The sequence below is a fragment of the Bufo gargarizans genome, chromosome 4 (assembly GCF_014858855.1).
Source record: "Bufo gargarizans isolate SCDJY-AF-19 chromosome 4, ASM1485885v1, whole genome shotgun sequence".
NCBI classification, from domain to species: domain Eukaryota; kingdom Metazoa; phylum Chordata; class Amphibia; order Anura; family Bufonidae; genus Bufo; species Bufo gargarizans.
This window is the reverse complement of record NC_058083.1, coordinates 452,636,107-452,655,174: the sequence shown is the minus strand read 5'-3', so window position 1 is coordinate 452,655,174 and position 19,068 is coordinate 452,636,107. Positions and strand designations below refer to the sequence as shown.

Genomic DNA, 19,068 nt, shown 5'->3' with positions numbered 1-19,068 from the left:
AGTCCTGAATATTCATGAGCTCCTGACTCTCCCCGCCCACCTGCTGCTGAATGACAGTTATTTTCCATATGAATGAGCAGCAGGTGGCAGGGGAGTGGCTATAGCTGTTAATTAAATATACGCTGGACTCCAATCAGCTCATTAGCATGCGGCATCTTTGTGTGTATATTATGAGGTGACCATCTGTCACACCAGTAAGTGAATACATCTAAGGTACTTTTTAGTAGTTAATTATTGTATATAATTAGTTAGATTATAATCAAATATCCACATGACAGGTTCCCTTTAAGTCATTTTAAGGCTTTTCTGAGATTTTTGTAATTGTTGAGTGCGTGTTCATTATTGCTAAGATGTCCTTATATTTGGTTATACTTATGTGCACTTACCACCTCATTGCAGTCCATGGAAGTTTGAACACATCGGGATTGGTTTTTTGTCCCTGCTCCTGAGAGATGACCATATGCTACCTCTTCATGCAATCGGATACCTGGTCCAGTGTCTGAATCATGACGCTCTTATCGTGCGCAAGGTGCAGTCACTTTTTTTTTTTTCTTTTTTTTTTTTTTTTTTTTTTTTTCAGTACATGTGTAATATGTGTAAAAGTTTAAAGGGGTTTTCAAGAATTAGAAAACCTTGACAGCTTTCTACCAGAAACAGCACCACACTTTTCCATAGGTTGTGTCTCGTATTTCCACTCAACTGGACTCTGCGAAAGTGTGGTGCTGTTTTTGGAAGACAGAAGCTATATTCTTCTAATCCTGGGCAACCCCTTTAACAGGTGCTCCTTATTGTGTTTTATTTTATCAGTGACTGAATGCTTCAAGAATAACTAAACGTTTGTATAAAAAAATTCAACCTGTCCCTAATGCCCTAATAACACTTTTTGTAATATAGTTTATTCATTTTTTATTTATTTTTTTCTTAAACTTTCCCCTACTTATAGTGTAGGGAAAAGTACATTGCTGACTGCTCAGCGGTGTACGGACATGACATTTTATCAATGGGGCTGCAGCAGCGCTGTGAGTATGGGCAGGAGCGCATATTGCTGCTCGTGCCCCCCGGAGGTTTACTAAATCCTGGCATAGCACATGGATACCCTGTAACCCTGTGCTATGCCAGGATTAGCTCAGCGCAGCGGGATTCTGCCTGCTCCGCTAAGCTAAGAGTCCTGCATGTCAGCTCTTAGCTTAGAGAAGCAGGAGCTCTCTCTGTCCAGCTAATCCTAGCATAGCAGAGCTACAGGTTACCCATGTGTTATGCCAGGATTCAGTAAACCTCCAGGGGGCACAGGCAGGAGCAGCAATATCCACTCTTGCCTGTACTCTGTCTGGGATATAAAGCAAATGCTTTATATAAAAGAAAGGATCAAAGGAAAATTTCAGAGGGAATTGATCCTAGAAGTGGACATATAAAACACCTCAAAAAGATATTGCGCAATATAATGAAATTAACAATCAGTAAAATAAGGTACAAGCGTCTATGCAAAAATATAAATTATACAATAACTCAGAATACAATCAAAGCTTAATCAATACAAAAACTCAGTAATATGCAATTTCGTAAGTTCGCCACTAGATGGCTTTAACACGACTACCAGCATTCCATATCGCCTCTCAAACATAAAATGTAATACAAGCGCCCCGATGACAATTAATGGATATACACAATAGTGATGAGGACGGATACGAACCATTGCTCTGCTCAAACTATGACCAGTCTCGGATATCGGGTAGTATTTCTACATAAGTTATAAATTATTAAGCATGATATGACTATGGAATGAAAATTCCAATCAGAGATTCTCTGACATCAATACTAGATCTTTTATTCAGTAATATGCATCTTTACTGAATAGTGATAATATTGATGTAGTACATTTAACATTACACATCCGCAATAAAGCAGGGATTTTCCTAAATATCAAGCTAATTAATTCAATCAATACTACACATAATAAAGTTATACGTTACCTGAGAGTGCAGTTGATATGCAGAGTCTAAGGGAAGTCAGCTCTGAAGTATGTTCTGATCATTGGGATTTTTTCCCGGGGTCTCTCCTTCCTTTCTATGTGTTTCTGTGTTTTCTGTGTGTGTTCTCCCCTTCCCTCCATGTGTGTGTGGTGTATGATCACAAACTTATCAGTTAGACACACCTTCCTAACTTGGAGTTTTCCAATCCTTGTTGGTTAGGCATGTACATATGATAATGACTGTGATGTCACTATATCACCCAGAATGCATTTTAGCTGTTTGTGCAATGTTACCTATTCATACCTAGGTGGCACTATTGCATAAGCTACTAGCATCACCACTATTAAGGGTTAACTGTCCAGGTCTGATTTTTCTTACATTCTAGACACATATGTGGATACCTAAATCAGAGCTAAGGGATTATCACATAAACCAATTAAGGCATAGACTTTGTGGTACCATTTCGACTTTTCCCATACTCTCAAATTTATGTACCGATTAAGAATATAATGGACCTTGTACTCTCAGACATGTGTCTCCTCTGTTACTCCAATGGTTGATTGATTGTTAATAAGAGTGTTATTTTCACTAACAAAGTTTATACTTAATTCTGCTCATCATGCTTTAGGAGTGTATGCGTTCCTGGTGAGAAATTTATAAGATAATAGATGCATTAACGTCCTTCATAATATTCAACAATACAAACCAATATATATGTCCTATTGATTATCTTATACTAAAACTTAATGTTCATTATACATATACATATAAATCAGATTTTCTGCTTCATCAATAGACATTAAACCATAGGAATAATTAGTTCTATACACATCTAGAGAATATATTTTATCTTTTAGTCATACATCCTTAAGGAGACAACAATGACTCTTCTCAGACTGGCACATCTTATAGAAAAGAAACCTTATGAACAGTGTCCTTTCCATGAACCTCTTTCGGCCTACTTTAAAATACATACAAAATGGCTTTATATCTTACAATATGGCCTCTCATAGGTAATCAAATGCACTATAATTAGGATATATAAAAGTTATATACCTATGAAAAAGCACAACATCTCTGCAATGCTCCCCATTGATAAAAATGTCAACTCCGTACACCGCTGAGCAGTCAGTGGACAGAGACGTAGATTTTACGCTCGCAGTGAAACGTGCGCTTTAAGGAAAAGTCTAATAAAAATTAAAAAAAATGAATAAACTATTTTACAAAAAGTGTTATTAGCGACAAGTTTAGTTAGTCTTTCAGGTATGAATGTTTTATTACAGATAGACTTTCAGTATTCAAAGCAAGACAGTAGTGTATTTAACATCGGCATTACTGTTTAGATATTGGAACCCACACACACGTTTTTGAATTCAGATTTCTTGGAAATAAACGGGTTAGTGCAATCTGACACTAGGCTGAAGGTCTTCACAACATTCAGCTCAAAATGATGCATTCACATCCAGTAGCAAATCCAGTGCAATTTTTCCAAGTGCTTTGTAGCCAAAAGAGACTTCCACCTTCCTCTATAGCCTGTAAAACAAGGAAAAGTCATACTCCACCTTCCATGGTATTGCATCGCAAGGCTCTGCTCCTTCAACAGAAGGGCTTTTATTGTTCTCACAAGATTTCCATTAAAAAACATAATCGTAAAATAAAATGCATCCACAGTGTATGTGACCTGGCCCTACTCGAATCTAGGGGCTTTTTCAAGGGCATGACCCCTCTTAAAAAAAAAAAAAAAAAAAAAAAAAAAAACAGCTTTCATAATTCAGTTTTCCAGTCGCATACAATGTTCATTTTGCTAAAGGGAACCTGTCGCCTCCAAAAACCACCCCAAGCCGCCAGCAGTACCTGACAGTAGCCCAGCAGCGTGTTTCCAACGATAATTTTCTTCCTGAAGGACGATGCGGCTAAAGCTCAGAAAAACGTTTTTATCCCCTGCCGGCACTCTTCTCTAGACATGCTTGAAGTCAAGGGGGCAGCGGCCTCCTTGTTTCAAGTTAAGATTTCCCTGCCCCTTCGCTGTGACTGACAGCGCTTGTGCAGAGAGTTCGGCGAAGAGACAGGGAAGGGGGCGGGGTTATCTTGAAGCAAGGAGGCAGCTGCCCCTGTGACTTCAAGCATGACTAGAGAAGTGCGCCGGGCAGGGGATAAAATAACGTTTTCTGAGCTTTAGCCGCATCGGCCTTCAGGAAGATGGTTATCGTCGGACACTCTGCTGGCTACTGTCAGGTACTGCTGGCGGCTTGGAATGGTTTTTGAAGGTGACAGGTTTCCTTTAAAACCACATCTCAAATCATATTCACAAACTGTACAGCGTATAAACTTATGTAGTCAAAATATCACAAAACATTGTATCAAGAAAAAAAAAGCACATCAAATCTACATCTGCTAAAATCAGAACAAACCTGTGTGTACTTGTCAAAAATTATCCCCATAATAGGATGCCTGCCCAGATGGTGCTACAGAGGTCAGTCCCCTAAAGAAGTTGCCAAGCGAAACTCAAGTAGGGCCAGTACACACATACTGTGGATGCCATGTGATTTTATTTTATCATTATGTGATAAATGTTGATAATAAAACCTTTCTGTTGGAGGAGCAGAGTATTTTTAACAAGGATATTGCAGCGGTATTCTTGTTGTCAGAAATACCGGAATGGCCAGCAGAACCCACAAAAGGGCAGCCAATGCTAGTGTGAAAAGAGCCTTATCCAGCATTATCCAGTATATTAACGAGACACTCGGCTGCCATTTGCTATTTTTTATCATTTATATTTCTTATATGTATTGTACTTTCAAAGAACACTTTCGTAACCTCCCCTTCAATTTCAGATGGCGATATCCACGGTTGCTGGGATTCTTAAACAATTGAAGAGACCTCACGTTAAAGTGCCCATTTGTCCATATGAAATGGGTATGTAGAAATGTTTTGAATATTGGTGGATGTTTCTTTCTTTACCAGATCTAATCTAAAGGGGTTTTCCAGGTTTTTAGATTTGCAGCCAAGCCTGCTGTACCTACTGAAAAAGCATACTCGCCTTCACTGGTCTTCCGATCCCCGTCTGTAAACTTCTAGATGGATATGTTCCCAAGCAGCACATCGCTGCTGGATCACGTGCTGCTTGGGGACACGTAACTGCTGAAGCCAATCATTGGCTGCAGCAGTGCATATGGCCCCATCCCTCTGGAAGTGTATAGACAGGGACCAGAAGACCACAAAACGGAGTCAGAGAGCCGGAACAGAGCAGCAGGCTGTGGCTTCAAAGTTAAAACCATGTAAAAACATGGAAGACCCCTATTAAAGCTAGTGTAGTGTCTATACACAGCCGCAAATCACAAGTTTTATTCTAATATGATATTACTATTGCTTGTATAATTGTGCTAATCTGTTAAAGGAGGATGTCCCAAGCCTGACACCATCATGGCTGGAGACAGGCCAGACAACCTGTGGATACATTATAATAGTGCCGGCCTACCAAAGACGAAAGAAGTTTGGGAGGTCAGCCGCTTTGTGGAGAAGACCCACTGGGGCTATTACACCTGGCCTAAGTGAGTTTTTGTTTTGGTTTTTTTAGTTTGCTTTCATTTCTGGATAAGAACTTTTACATGAACAAATACGTTGATGAACAAAGTATTGGAGGACACGTAGGAAAATTCACATATTCCACAGTTGTATTCCTTTTTATAACAGTTAAAGGGGAACTCCACTCTTTATATTGTATTTCTCCATAAAACAATCAAGTAATCGCAAACACTACAAACTATATTTAATCGTGTGTTATTATGGTCAGATTATAAAGTATTTATGTTTAAAATGTCATCTCTATTATAAAATATCTGGTAATATGGTTATGATTCAGATTTTTCATTAAAGGGGCTGTGTCACTTCAGCAAATAGCATTTATCATCTAGACAAAGTTAATACTAGGCACTTACTAATGTATTGTGATTGTCCATATTGTCTCCTTTGCTGGCTTGATCCATTTTTCCACCACATTATACACTGCTTGTTTTCATGGTTTCGACCACTCTACAATCCAGCAGTGGTGGTCGTGCATGCACTAAAAAGTACTAGCCAATGATGGGTTGCTGGGTGGTTGTAACCATGGAAACAAGCAGTATATAATTTGATGGGAAAAAGTAAATCCAGCCAGCAGTAAGCAATATGGACAATCACAATACATTAGTAAGTGTCTTGTATTACCTTTCTCTACATGATAATGCCACTTGCTTTAGTGAGACAACCCCTTTTAATACCTTGTTATTTTTTTTGTTTTTACTTACTGCAGACTCATCAAAGCACATGTTAAGAGTTAATATTTTATTAACGGATGACCTACTCTCATGATAGGCCATCATTAGCTGATGGGCAGGTGACCCGCACCAATCAGCTGTTCGGCAGTAGTTCCAATAGAAGCCGTGCTGAAATGCCGAGCTCAGTCCACTACAGAGTTGATGGGGCTGTCTACTTCCAGTGTCAGAGCTATTGCCGAAAATCTGATCGTCCTGGGTGCAAGGTGTCACACCCTTACTGATCACATAGTGATGGCTAGCGATGAGCTAATTTCATATTTTGAAATTCGTTCACACTTCGTTTGTTGGTAAAAGGTGAAATGTGTTATCGATTCCGTTACCACGGATCATAACGCAATTCTATGACTGAGTGCATAACGGAATGCCTTTAGAGGCATTCCGTTATTCATTCCGTCATAATAGAAGGTTGAGAACCTAGAGAGATGGAGTAAGAACAACAACCTCATACTCAATACCAAGAAAACAAAGGAGCTAATTCTGGATTTTAGGAAGAAGAAACAAAATGGACACCATGCCATTAGCATTAATGGTGGAAACGTGGAGATAGTTCAAAGTTTCAGATTCTTGGGAGTTCAGATTAGTCAGGACCTGTCATGGATAAAAAACACAACAGAAATTACCAAAAAAGGCCTTCAGAGGCTTTATTTTCTGAGGAGTCTGAAGAAAGCACAACTCCTAAAACAGCTGCTAGTCAATTTTTACAGGTGCACCATAGAATCTGTTATCACATACTGCATCACAGTGTGGTACTCCGGCTGCTCTTCTGAGGACAAGACCCTCAAGCGCATCATCAGAATGGCTGGCAGAATTACTGGTACATCTTCACTGCTCGCTGCAGCAACAGGGCAAAAATTATCTGCGGGGATCCAACTCACCCCGGCCACAGCCTTTTCAATCCCCTACCCTCTGGTAGGCGTCTTAGAGCCCTACATGCCTGCACCACTAGGCTGAAGAACAGCTTTTACCCCAAAGCAATCAGTCTCCTAAATGCTCGGAGATTATTGCCCCTTCCTAGCATAGAAACTACCGCAGACTGAAAGTGACTGCTGCATTCATTAACCCATGATGACCTCTTGTCTGCAGTGGTGTCTGAATCAGTGTATATATACTCACAAGCACTTCCTACTTTTCTCTTGCTATATATATGCTGTGAATAGCAATGCTTTCTAGTGCAATGTTTTTTTTTTTTTTCTAGTGTAATGCTTTAGTTTAAATGTCAGTTCTTGTTCCTCTGTCCATGGCATCTAGGATTGCTCCAAACAACATTTCATTGTATTGTACATTGTATTACATTGTATTGTACAGTGACAATAAAGGCATCTCATCTTAGAAGTCTATGGGCTGCAAAACGGATCCGTCCCGTTTCCGTTATGCAGGGGAGGAACGGGATCCATAACGCAATTCACCTTTTTACCAACAAACGAAGTGTGAACAAATTTCATAAGCGGAGATTCGCTCATCTATCGTGATGGCCTATCCTGAGGATAGGCTACCACGTAGTAAAAAGTGGACAACCCCTTCAACCATACAGTGTTGCACATATCCCTATTTACTGTATAAATGAACTTGTTAAACAAAGCCAAATAGTTTAGAAAGAAAAAAGTATAACTGGCATTTATCTCGGCTCCATACTTTGTTAGTCTGTGCCTAGTATTGCGGCTCAGTGCCATTCATTTGAATTGGATAAAACTGTAGTGAGTGGTAATACCAGGCACAGCCAAAATTACACAGCTGTACCTGATTAACTGAAAGGCTCATAGCTGATCAGAGGGGGCTGCCAAGAGTTGGACCCCCACCAATCTGATATTTGATGGCCTAGCCTAAGTATAAGCCATCAGTTTTGTGGATCCGCTTAACACATTTACCCAGTACCAAGTACTGTACAGTAGTCTTACTGCTTTATGTCAGTATACATTAAAGTTTTGCATACTGATCCTTGACTTAATCATCCATTCAGAACCTTGTTGGTGTATGCACCTGCTGACCAGCAGCCAACACTTGGAAGACCTCGGGAGGAAATGTCTGAAGTAAGTACTAAATATAAACTAATTTGGGAAAGAATATTTGAAGTTTATTTTATTTATTTTTTACCTAAGAAACATCATAGATAAATAGATATTTCTTGATTTACTAGTGAAGCATGCTTCCAGTAATCCACTTAGAACCTCTTAGGATGTGTTCGACAATGTGTAAATTCAAGTTTGTAATCTAGAAATTAAGCAATGGTTGCTCAATGTGGATTATTAGCTTGACTTGCAGGCAGCATACCTTAAAGAGGTTATCCAACCCCTGAAATGCCCCACCATATGCCCATGCTCCTCACACAGAATGTACTTGCCTCGCTCCCCGACACCTGCATTTCTTCTGAAGCCCGCACGGCCGCCGCTCCCCGTCGCGCATATGAAAACATCTGGCGTCGAGGTGGGGGGCAGCCAATAGCAGGCGGTGACTGGGACGATCCTCCCTAGAGTCACCTGATGTTTTCATAAGCGTAACTTATAAATGACAGACCGCTGTAATCAACTCGCCTGTCTCTACTTTATACTGCCGTTAGTATGGGCAGCATAAAGTTTGACAGGTTCCCTTTTAAAGGTCAGACCGTTTTATAGGTACAGACCTGCTGACACTTTTTTTTCTTTTTTGGTGTATAGAGGACTGAAATTGGGTCTGTTAGCATGTCCCTTCACTATGGACAAGTACAGTAATAATAGGCAGCAAAGAACTGGTTCATTTTCTTGCAGGAGTTTGTCTGGTCCATGGTTGAGGTGTACAACTCACTAGTAAATGGTAATGTGCTTTTTTTTTTTTTTTTACTTATATCCTGTACAAATCGTTTCTTATGCTACTTTTCTTATTTCTCCTTGCAGGCAGAACAGATCATATATGATCACTTCACTGATGAAAAATTCATTGAGCAGCTCATAAAGTTTCTGTCTTTAGAAGATCGAAAAGGAAAGGACAAATTTAACCCACGCAGGTTTTGCCTTTTTAAGGTAAAATAGATTGCCATTAAAACTAAAATCATCGTTCTATGATGTGTATTGTTACCTGCATCAGATATGTCACCCTAGAGAAGAGAAAGTAATCGAAGGACTGATGGGATAAAGCTCCAGCAGTGATACAATGAGTTCCCTTCCTCCCATGCCGCATGTAATGCTGTTCATCTATGCTTGGTCCCAACGCTTTTTCCATCATATGACCTGTGGGCCTTTCAGGAGACCTAGATTGCTAGCCTCAGAACTGAGTGACAGACCCTGGCGGCCATGAAGAGTTGCACATATAAGCTGGGATCCCACATGTAAATACCCTAGACTCCAATGAGAGTACAGTCGTGGCCAAAAGTTTTGAGAATTACATAAATATTGGAAAAGTTTCTGCTTAAGTTTTTATAATAGCAATTTGCATATACTCCAGAATGTTATGAAGAGTGATCAGATGAATTGCATAGTCCTTCTTTGCCATGAAAATTAACTTAATCCCAAAAAAACCTTTCCACTGCATTTCATTGCTATCATTAAAGGACCTGCTGAGATCATTTCAGTAATCGTCTTGTTAACTCAGGTGAGAATGTTGACGAGCACAAGGCTGGAGATCATTATGTCAGGCTGATTGGGTTAAAATGGCAGACTTGACCTGTTAAAAGGAGGGTGATGCTTGAAATCATTGTTCTTCCATTGTTAACCATGGTGACCTGCAAAGAAACGCGTGCAGCCATCATTGCGTTGCATAAAAATGGCTTCATAGGCAAGGATATTGTGGCTACTAAGATTGCACCTCAATCAACAATTTATAGGATCATCAAGAACTTCGAGGAAAGAGGTTCATTTCTTGTTAAGAAGGCTTCAGGGTGTCCAAGAAAGTCCAGAAAGCTCCAGGATCGTCTCCTAAAGAGGATTCAGCTGCGGGATCGGAGTGCCACCAGTGCAGAGCTTGCTCAGGAATGGCAGCAGGCAGGTGTGAGCGCATCTGCACGCACAGTGAGGCGAAGACTTTTGGAAGATGGCCTGGTGTCAAGAAGGGCAGCAAAGAAGCCACTTCTCTCAAAAAAAGACATCAGGGACAGATTGATCCTCTGCAGAAAATATGGTGAATGGACTGCTGAGGACTGGGGCAAAGTCATATTCTCCGATGAAGCCTCTTTCCGATTGTTTGGGGCGCCAGGAAAAAGACTTGTCCGGAGAAGAAAAGGTGAGCGCTACCATCAGTCCTGTGTCATGCCAACAGTAAAGCATCCTGAGACCATTCATGTGTGGGGTTGCTTCTCATCCAAGGGAGTGGGCTTACTCACAATTTTGCCCCAAAACACAGCCATGAATAAAGAATGGTACCAAAACACCCTCCAACAGCAACTTCTTCCAACAGTCCAACAACAGTTTGGTGAAGAACAATGCATTTTCCAGCACGATGGAGCACCGTGCCATAAGGCAAAAGTGATAACTAAGTGGCTCGGGGACCAAAACGTTGACATTTTGGGTCCATGGCCTGGAAACCCCCCAGATCTTAATCCCATTGAGAACTTGTGGTCAATCCTCAAGAGGCGGGTGGACAAACAAAAACCCACTAATTCTGACAAACTCCAAGAAGTGATTTATGAAAGAATGGGTTGTTATCAGTCAGGAATTGGCCCAGAAGTTGATTGAGAGCATGCCCAGTCGAATTGCAGAGGTCCTGAAAAAGAAGGGCCAACACTGCAAATACTGACTCTTTGCATAAATGTCATGTAATTGTCGATAAAAGCCTTTGAAACGTATGAAGTGCGTGTAATTATATTTCACTACCTCACAGAAACAACTGAAACAAAGATCTAAAAGCAGTTTAGCAGCAAACTTTGTGAAAACTAATATTTGTGTCATTCTCAAAACTTTTGGCCACGACTGTAGTACTCCTATCCATTAGCTAGCACCTGGTTCAGATTAGAGTTCGATCTGTAGTTTGGCCACCACAATGCTACCATATTTCCTAGCACCTTCTTTGTGGTTTGTTACTTCCTCTTATTTTACATCTTAGTATGATGGATGGAGGGGATCTAATGTTTTGGTAGTTCTTTCTTGATCAGTTTGTTGCCTTGTTATGCTTATCTAAAGGCTGTAAGGAGGCATTCTAGCTAAATAGAAGTTGTATATAGATTAGTAGTAATAGAAGCTATATCCAGATATCAGTGGCTGCTTGTCGGTCAGCTGTGCTCATATATGGTCTGTTCTTCTACCGGCCTAATGTAATATAACATGAGCTGCATTTATGGCTGAGGGGTGGGCATGTACTAGACAATCTCCTGCTCTCCTAGCCTCCCTGCGGATTCTCCTATTTGCCTGTTGTTTCTTTGTATCCTTCCCGGTTACTGACCCTTGGACTGTCTTCCGCCTTGAACCTTCGCTGCCTGCCTCGACCCGGATTGTACCGCGTTTCTGTGCTGTCAGCTGCTTACTGCCAGTGGGTTCCTCACCCCACTACTGGCTCCCTGGGACGTTGACAGTTAGCTAAGAAATAATTTACATGTGCAGCAAAAATCATTAGATAAGTGACTAAGATGCTTCTATCTGATGAGTACTCGTGTGCGTGTGTTTATACTGAAACCTTTTTCCTTTTCTTAAGGGTCTTTTCAGAAACTTTGATGACGCTTTCTTGCCAGTCCTTACTCCCCACCTGGAGCGTTTGGTGCAGGACTCGCACGAAAGCACGCAAAAATGTGTGGCCGAAATTGTTGCCGGATTAATCAGAGGATCGAAGCATTGGACATTTGAAAAGGTAAGTTTGTCCAGTTCACATTCAGGTGATATGAAAGGCCCTATTGAAACGCATCAATATGTTGTTCAGAATGGTACGATACAGATCCCAATTATGCTCACGTTCATGAAAACCCCTTCAAAAAGGAGTCTGGCACAGTGATCAGTTGATTGGCACAGGTTCTGAAGCTGTTGCCAGGGATATATTTCCTAATGCTGAATGTAGATGTGGTTAATCTGACGATGTAGTAGTGTAACTGATGGGAAGCTGGTATGATGTAGTAGTATTTATTATAGTGCCATTTATTCCACTACGCTGTACATATGAAAGGAGGCGAAGATACACAGAACAAAAGCAGTGCATTAAATACAAACTGGCACAGGTGGAGAATGGACCCTGCCCGCGGATGGATGGATAGATAGATAGATGCACTTACATGAGAAGAAGCAGTCACATGGAATCATCCACTGATTGGGGGAAATGTATCAAGTCTTAACACCAGTTTTCTGGCGAACAAAAGCCACCGATTTTGGCACAAGTGCCATTTTGCACCTGACGTTGTGACATTTTGTTGTTTAACCTCACCAATTTGGAGAATTGGCATGAAAGTGAACATGGTTACGTATGTGAATTAGTTTCATGACAGTTTAATCACTGTGACTTGGATAAAAAAAAAAAAAAAAAATTGCCAAATCACCCCATTAGGAGGATGGCATAGGAAAAGTGGCATAGCATTTCAAGCCAAAATTGTTAGGTTTAAATATGCCAAATGTGGCTGCATTTAGCTACACATATTGAAAGCAGACCCATCTTCAAAAACTCCTGTCATGATACATTCCCCCCATTGTGTTTGGGGCCACAGGATGCAATGCATTCGAGGGAAATTTCACTGCTGATTATCTAAGTCACAACTACAAACTATTAGGTGTTTATATATAGAAAGATTAAAGGAGTCCTCCGGGCTTCTACGATCTAGGGATCGACCGATTATCGGATTTACCGATATTATCGGCCGATATTCAGGATTTTGAACGCTATCGGTATCGGCATTTATTTTGCCGATATTCAGATAGCGTATGAGGAACACAGATCGCGCTGCTGTCAGCGCTCTCCGTGTTCCCTCAGCAGCGCAGGGGAGAAGGAAGCAGTGTCTCCTCCCCCTGTACTGCTGCCGCCGATGAATGGACATGGGATAGGAGGAGGGGAGGAGCTATAGCCACTGCGCCACCAATGAAGCTTAATCTCTCATTTATTCATATACAGGAGGCGGGAGCTGGCTGCAGAATCACATAGCTGGCTCCCGACCTATTTGAGCTGTAGCTGCGATCTACGGTAGTTAACCCCTCAGGTGCCGCGGATCGCAGCTACAGCTCATAGAGGTCGGGAGCCGGCTATGTGATTCTGCAGCCAGCTCCCGCCTCCTGTATATGAATAAATGAGAGATTAATCTTTATTGGTGGCGCAGTGCGCCCCCCCCCCCCCCCCCCAACCCCAGTATTCGACATTGGTGGCGCAGTGCGCTCCCCCCCAGTATTAAGCATTGGTGGCGCAGTGCGCCCCCCACCCCAGTATTAAAAACATTGGTGGCACGGCGCCCCTCCACAGGATCCCCTCTTCCCTGCTCCTCCGATCGGAGCCCCAGCAGTGTAATGCTGGGGCTCTGATCGGTTACCATGGCAGCCAGGACGCTATTGAAGCCCTGGCTGCCATGGTAAGCTCCATGCTGCTGTGTGCACAGAGCAGCAGGGACAGTGTGAGCTCCTATTCACCCTGATAGATCTCTATCAGGGTGAATAGGGCAAGGGTTCTAGTCCCTAAGGGGGCTAAAAGTTAGTAAAAAAAAAAAAACACCAAAATATTAAGTATAAATTAAACAGAAAGATTTACAAAAAAAATACACATTAACAATAAACATTAATTTTAAGCAGATTTGTGGGAATTAATTTTTTTTTTTCAAAAATGAAAATTCCCAGAATATCGGTATAAATTATCGGCTATCGGCCTGAAAGTTCACAAATTATCGGTATCGGCCCTAAAAAATCAATATCGGTCGATCCCTACTACGATCAATGACCTATCCTCAGGGTAGGTCATCAATATCAGATCAGTGGGTGTCTGACTCCTGACATCCCCGCCAATCAGCTGTAGTGTATGGTCTTTGCCATAGACAGCAGCGGTGAACAGGAAGAGACGCGGGAGACGGCACATACACAACGTCTCCTCGTACAGCTTGATGGCTGTCGGACCCCTGCTAATGTGATATTGATAACCTATACTTAGGATAGGTTATCAATAGTAAAAGCCCGGACAACCCCTTTTAAAGGGTTTCTGTCACCAGATTTAACCCTATTAAGCTAGCTGACATTAGCAATGTGCTAATGTCGGCTAAACCTAACTAGCCTATTCCTACTTTTATCTATGCCCCCGTTACGCCAGAAATCTAACTTTTATAATATGCTAATTATCCTCTAGGAGCGGGGTGGTGGGGGCGTTGTTCCTGCTTCTAGAGGCTCCGTTCTCCCACCTTTTGTCGCCTCTCTCCAAGTCCTGATTGACAGGGCCAGGCAGCGCTCTCATATGTCTGCCAGCCCTGTGCTCTGGTGAAATCTCACGCCGTTCAGCATTCGGGGCAGGCACAGTGAGGGAAAGACGCTTGCAGGCTGCCAGCTTCCTCACCGCGCCTGTGCCGAATACTGAACGAATATGGATAATTAGCATATTATAAAAGTTAGATTTCTGGTGTAACGGGGGCATAGATAAAAGTAGGAATAGGCTAGTTAGGTTTAGCTGACATTAGCGATGTGCTAATGTCAGCTAGCTTAATAGGGTTAAATCTGGTGACAGAAACCCTTTAATGCTCATGTAGCAAAAGCATGCATATGGCCCCATGGGGGAAGGATAGTGCCAAATCTAAGATCGTAGAAGTTAACAGTATATATCCAATAAAGTAACGTCAGTGTGGCCATGCCAGTGAATGATTTGGTTTTAGGCTACTTTCACACTGACTGCAGCAGGGTCCGGTGCGGGAACAGCCTGCCAGATCCTTGCTAGCTGTAGCCCACCGTGCTGCCGGAAGTCTGCTCCGGACCCATTCACTTTAATGGAGGTCCAGCCGCAGAATGGCAAACAAGTTGAGAGGCGGCTGGACAAAAACCGCAGCGTTGGGCTAGCAATAACACGGATCCAGCAGGCTGTTCCCCCACCGAAACAGCCTGCTGGACCCTGCTGCCGCCAGTGTGAAAGTAGCCTTAATTGTTATGCATGTGAATTGTATATTAAAAGTATTGTTTTATGGAATTTTTTTTTTCTACAGGTTGAAAATCTATGGAAATTTTTGTGCCCACTACTAAGAACGGCCTTGGCCAATATCACAGTGGAAACCTACAGTGACTGGGGAACATGTGTTGCAACTTCATGTGTAAGTCATGTCATGTCTATAAAGAGCCTTTTATGCGGTGGCAATTATCGCCTGAACAATAATTGGCAGTAATTGCCCAGTCTAAATAAGTCACGAGATTAAAAGACAAATGATGATTGGTTTGTTTTTCACCATGAAAAGTGCCCTAAGTTGACATGCTTAGTGCTATTTTTGACCTTTCCAAAGGAACCTGTTGTAAAATATAAAGTAACTTTAATCTGATAAGTAACCTACAAAACCACCTCAGGATAATAGGGTCATCACTGTTCCTTTGTGGGGGGGGGGGGGTTTTGTTTAACCTCCTAACAGTCACATTAAAATGTGAAAAACCGTCACAAAAATGTAACTTTTTTTTATTGTAGAATTTTAATTGGTCTGCAGTAAATCTTGTTGGAGCACAACTCAGGGGACACAATTGCATTTTTAACCCCTTAGTGACATAATTAATTTTAGCCATAAGAACCATTAATATTCCCCCCCCCCCCCCCCCCCCCCTTATATTCGTGACCTTTTTATTTTTTCTTCTAAATTATTTTTTATTTTGCGGGATTAGTTATAGTTTTTTTAGGAACCATTTTGAGGGTATATATAGTGTAGTAAATAACTAACTTTTATTTTATTTTTAGAGAGAAAGAAAAAAAACTGCAATTTTAACATTTTGTGGAATAATGTTATAACATTAAAAATAACATAACTTTATTATGTGGGTCAGTACACTGATGATGATAATGATGATGATGATGATTGATGCTGATTGATGCTGATGATATTGATATTATACATTTTTTCTACTATTTTTCCTTTCCTCCTGCAGGCTGTCAGCTCTGCAACTGCTGACAGCCTGCACCAATCAGGAGATATCTGCAGCTAATGCAGCCCCTCCCCCCACTTCTGCCCAAGACCAGCTCTTCTGCCCAAGTACTTTTCCCACAGCCCGAGCAGAGCTCGGACAGAACAGTTAGGTGGTTAAGCTTTAATGTGATCCTGCAGCCATACTCGCTTCCATTTTTCCGGTATTCCTTGCTTAAAAGGGTTGTGTCACTTCAGCAAAGAGCATTTATTATGTAGAGAAAATTAATTCAAGCCACTTACTAATGTACTGTGATTATCCATGTTGCCTCCTTAGCTGGCTCAATTAATTTTTCCATCACATTATACACTGCTCATTCCCATTTCCATACGACCACCCTGTACTCCAGCAGCAGTGGTGGCCGTGCTTGCACACTTTAGGAAAATGTGCCGGCCTCTCTGGTGGCCTATGATGTGCAAGCACGGCCACCACCACTGATGGATTGCAGGGTGGTTCGAAACCATGGATACAAGCAGTGTATAATGTGATGGAAAAATGAATCCAGCCAGCAAGGGACGCAATATGCGCAGTCACAGTACATTAGTAAATGACTTGTATTAACTTTGTCTACATGATAAATGCCATTTGCTGAAGTGAGACAACCCCTTTAACCAGCTGATTGTATGTAAGGCTGTATTCACAATGTGCTAGAGCCTACCATTGTATCTATACACCTGAAGAATTTCCCAGCGTATACCTCCCAGAACGTTACAATATAGACATATCATGGCATATGTCGCCAGTAGCCTCGTGGATGGAATAGGGTAGTCTAAAATAAATATTTTATTTCAAAGTATACTGTACCAAGCTTGGAAGGCTGTTGCAGCCTGATGGATTAAAGGGATCTGCCACCAGCGACCTCCCTATCCAGCTGTCTGCATAGACACATAGCTGTGGTTCACCTGATTAGAACACTGTTTTTCTTTTGTTAATCTGAGGCTCTGTTTCTGAGTCATACTTTTTGGTAATATGCAAATGAGGCCTTTGGTGCAGTGAGGGGGTCCCCACTTCTTTTGTTGCACCCACGCTCCACTCATTTCTGTTGCCAGCCCCTCCCTCACTGCTTTGATTGACAGGCCCAAGTGAGGGAGGGGCTGGCCACAGAAAGGAGCGGAGCTTGGGTGCAACAAAAGCAGTGGGGACGCCCTCACTGCACCAAAGGCTAATTTGCATAAATGATAAAGCACCATAACTCACGAATGGAGCCCTGGATCAAAAAAGGAAAGAAAAAAAAAAGTTTTAATCAGGTGAACTCACATGGTTAATTGGGAGTTTCTTTTCTCCCATGAACATGTGTGCCGCATTAGGCTGGTTTCACACGAGATAATGTCACGCTCCGGACTCGCATCGAGAGTATCAGACAGCTCCCGTCCTGAACTTCCAGCACTGCCGGGGTCGCATAGCATTGTATTGATTTATGATGCTATGTAACCCTAGCAGTTCTGGAATGTATTGGATTACACTGACAGCATTAGGTCAGTGTTATCCAATACATTCCAGAACTGCTAGGGTTACATAGCATCATAAATCAATATAATGCTATGCGAGGCTGGGTTCACACCTGAGCGTTTTACAGCGCGTTCCTACGCGCTGTAAAACGCTCAACAAGGAGAAACCAATGATTCCCTATGGGAATGGTTCTCACCTGGGCGTTTTACAGTGCGTACGATCGCGCTGTAAAACGCCCGACGCCCCAAGAAGTACATGAGCTTCTTTGGGGTGTCTTGTCGCACGTTCCCGTACATAGACTTTCGGGAACGCGCGACAATGGGTGTTCGCTTGTCTCTGTATGCGCGATTGCAAACGCCGGTACAATCGCGCATACAGAGCGCTCCTTTCAGAACGCTCAGGTCTGAACCCAGCGTGAAGTTCAGGACAGGAGCTGTCTGATACTTGCGCTGCAGGTCCAGAGCGTGACACACTCGTGTGAAACCAGCCTTAATCACCTATTTGTCATGTATTTGTAATGGACTTTCAGTAAATTAATGCTTTTCTATAAAAGATATTTCCCTTGAGTGGCAGAGATGTTTTCCTATCATCTGGTTAATCAGGTAAAGCACAGCTATGTGTCTATGCAAACAGTTTGATAGGGAGGTGGCTGGTGACAGATTCCCCTTGCGACTCTTGTCTTTTATGATGCTGCTGTCTCCCCATCAGATCTATTGTGTGGGTTGGTGGGGGTGGTTGATATTGTTATGGTTATAAGTTTTTATTGAACATTTGATAAAACTTATCTGATAAAAAAAAAAAAAATTATATATATATATATATATATATATATATACAGTACAGACCAAAAGTTTGGACACACCTTCTCATTCAAAGAGTTTTCTTTATTTTCATGACTAGGAAAATTGTAGATTTACACTGAATGCATCAAAACTATGAATTAACACATGTGGAATTATATACATAACAAAAAAGTGTGAAACAACTGAAAATATGTCATATTCTAGGTTCTTCAAAGTAGCCACCTTTTGCTTTGATTACTGCTTTGCACACTCTTGGCATTCTCTTGATGAGCTTCAAGAGGTAGTCACCTGAAATGGTCTTCCAACAGTCTTGAAGGAGTTCCCAGAAATGCTTAGCACTTGTTGGCCCTTTTGCCTTCACTCTGCGGTCCAGCTCACCCCAAACCATCTCGATTGGGTTCAGGTCCGGTGACTGTGGAGGCCAGGTCATCTGGCGCAGCACCCCATCACTCTCCTTCATGGTCAAATAGCCCTTACACAGCCTGGAGGTGTGTTTGGGGTCATTGTCCTGTTGAAAAATAAATGATGGTCCAACTAA

The 19,068-nt window shown here is 41.8% G+C and overlaps 1 protein-coding gene across 2 annotated transcripts in view; it reads left to right on the top strand.

Moving 5' to 3' along the window:
* Positions 1-19,068, top strand: part of PSME4 (proteasome activator subunit 4) — a 151,297-nt gene that overhangs the window by 113,896 nt on the left and 18,333 nt on the right. For both annotated transcript variants that reach the window (XM_044289678.1, XM_044289677.1), the window contains 7 exons: positions 400-529; positions 4,805-4,886; positions 5,368-5,521; positions 8,244-8,313; positions 9,154-9,279; positions 11,879-12,031; positions 15,324-15,428. In XM_044289678.1, the coding sequence (XP_044145613.1) occupies positions 400-529; positions 4,805-4,886; positions 5,368-5,521; positions 8,244-8,313; positions 9,154-9,279; positions 11,879-12,031; positions 15,324-15,428 (820 nt within the window). The remainder of the gene's footprint in view (positions 1-399; positions 530-4,804; positions 4,887-5,367; positions 5,522-8,243; positions 8,314-9,153; positions 9,280-11,878; positions 12,032-15,323; positions 15,429-19,068) is intronic.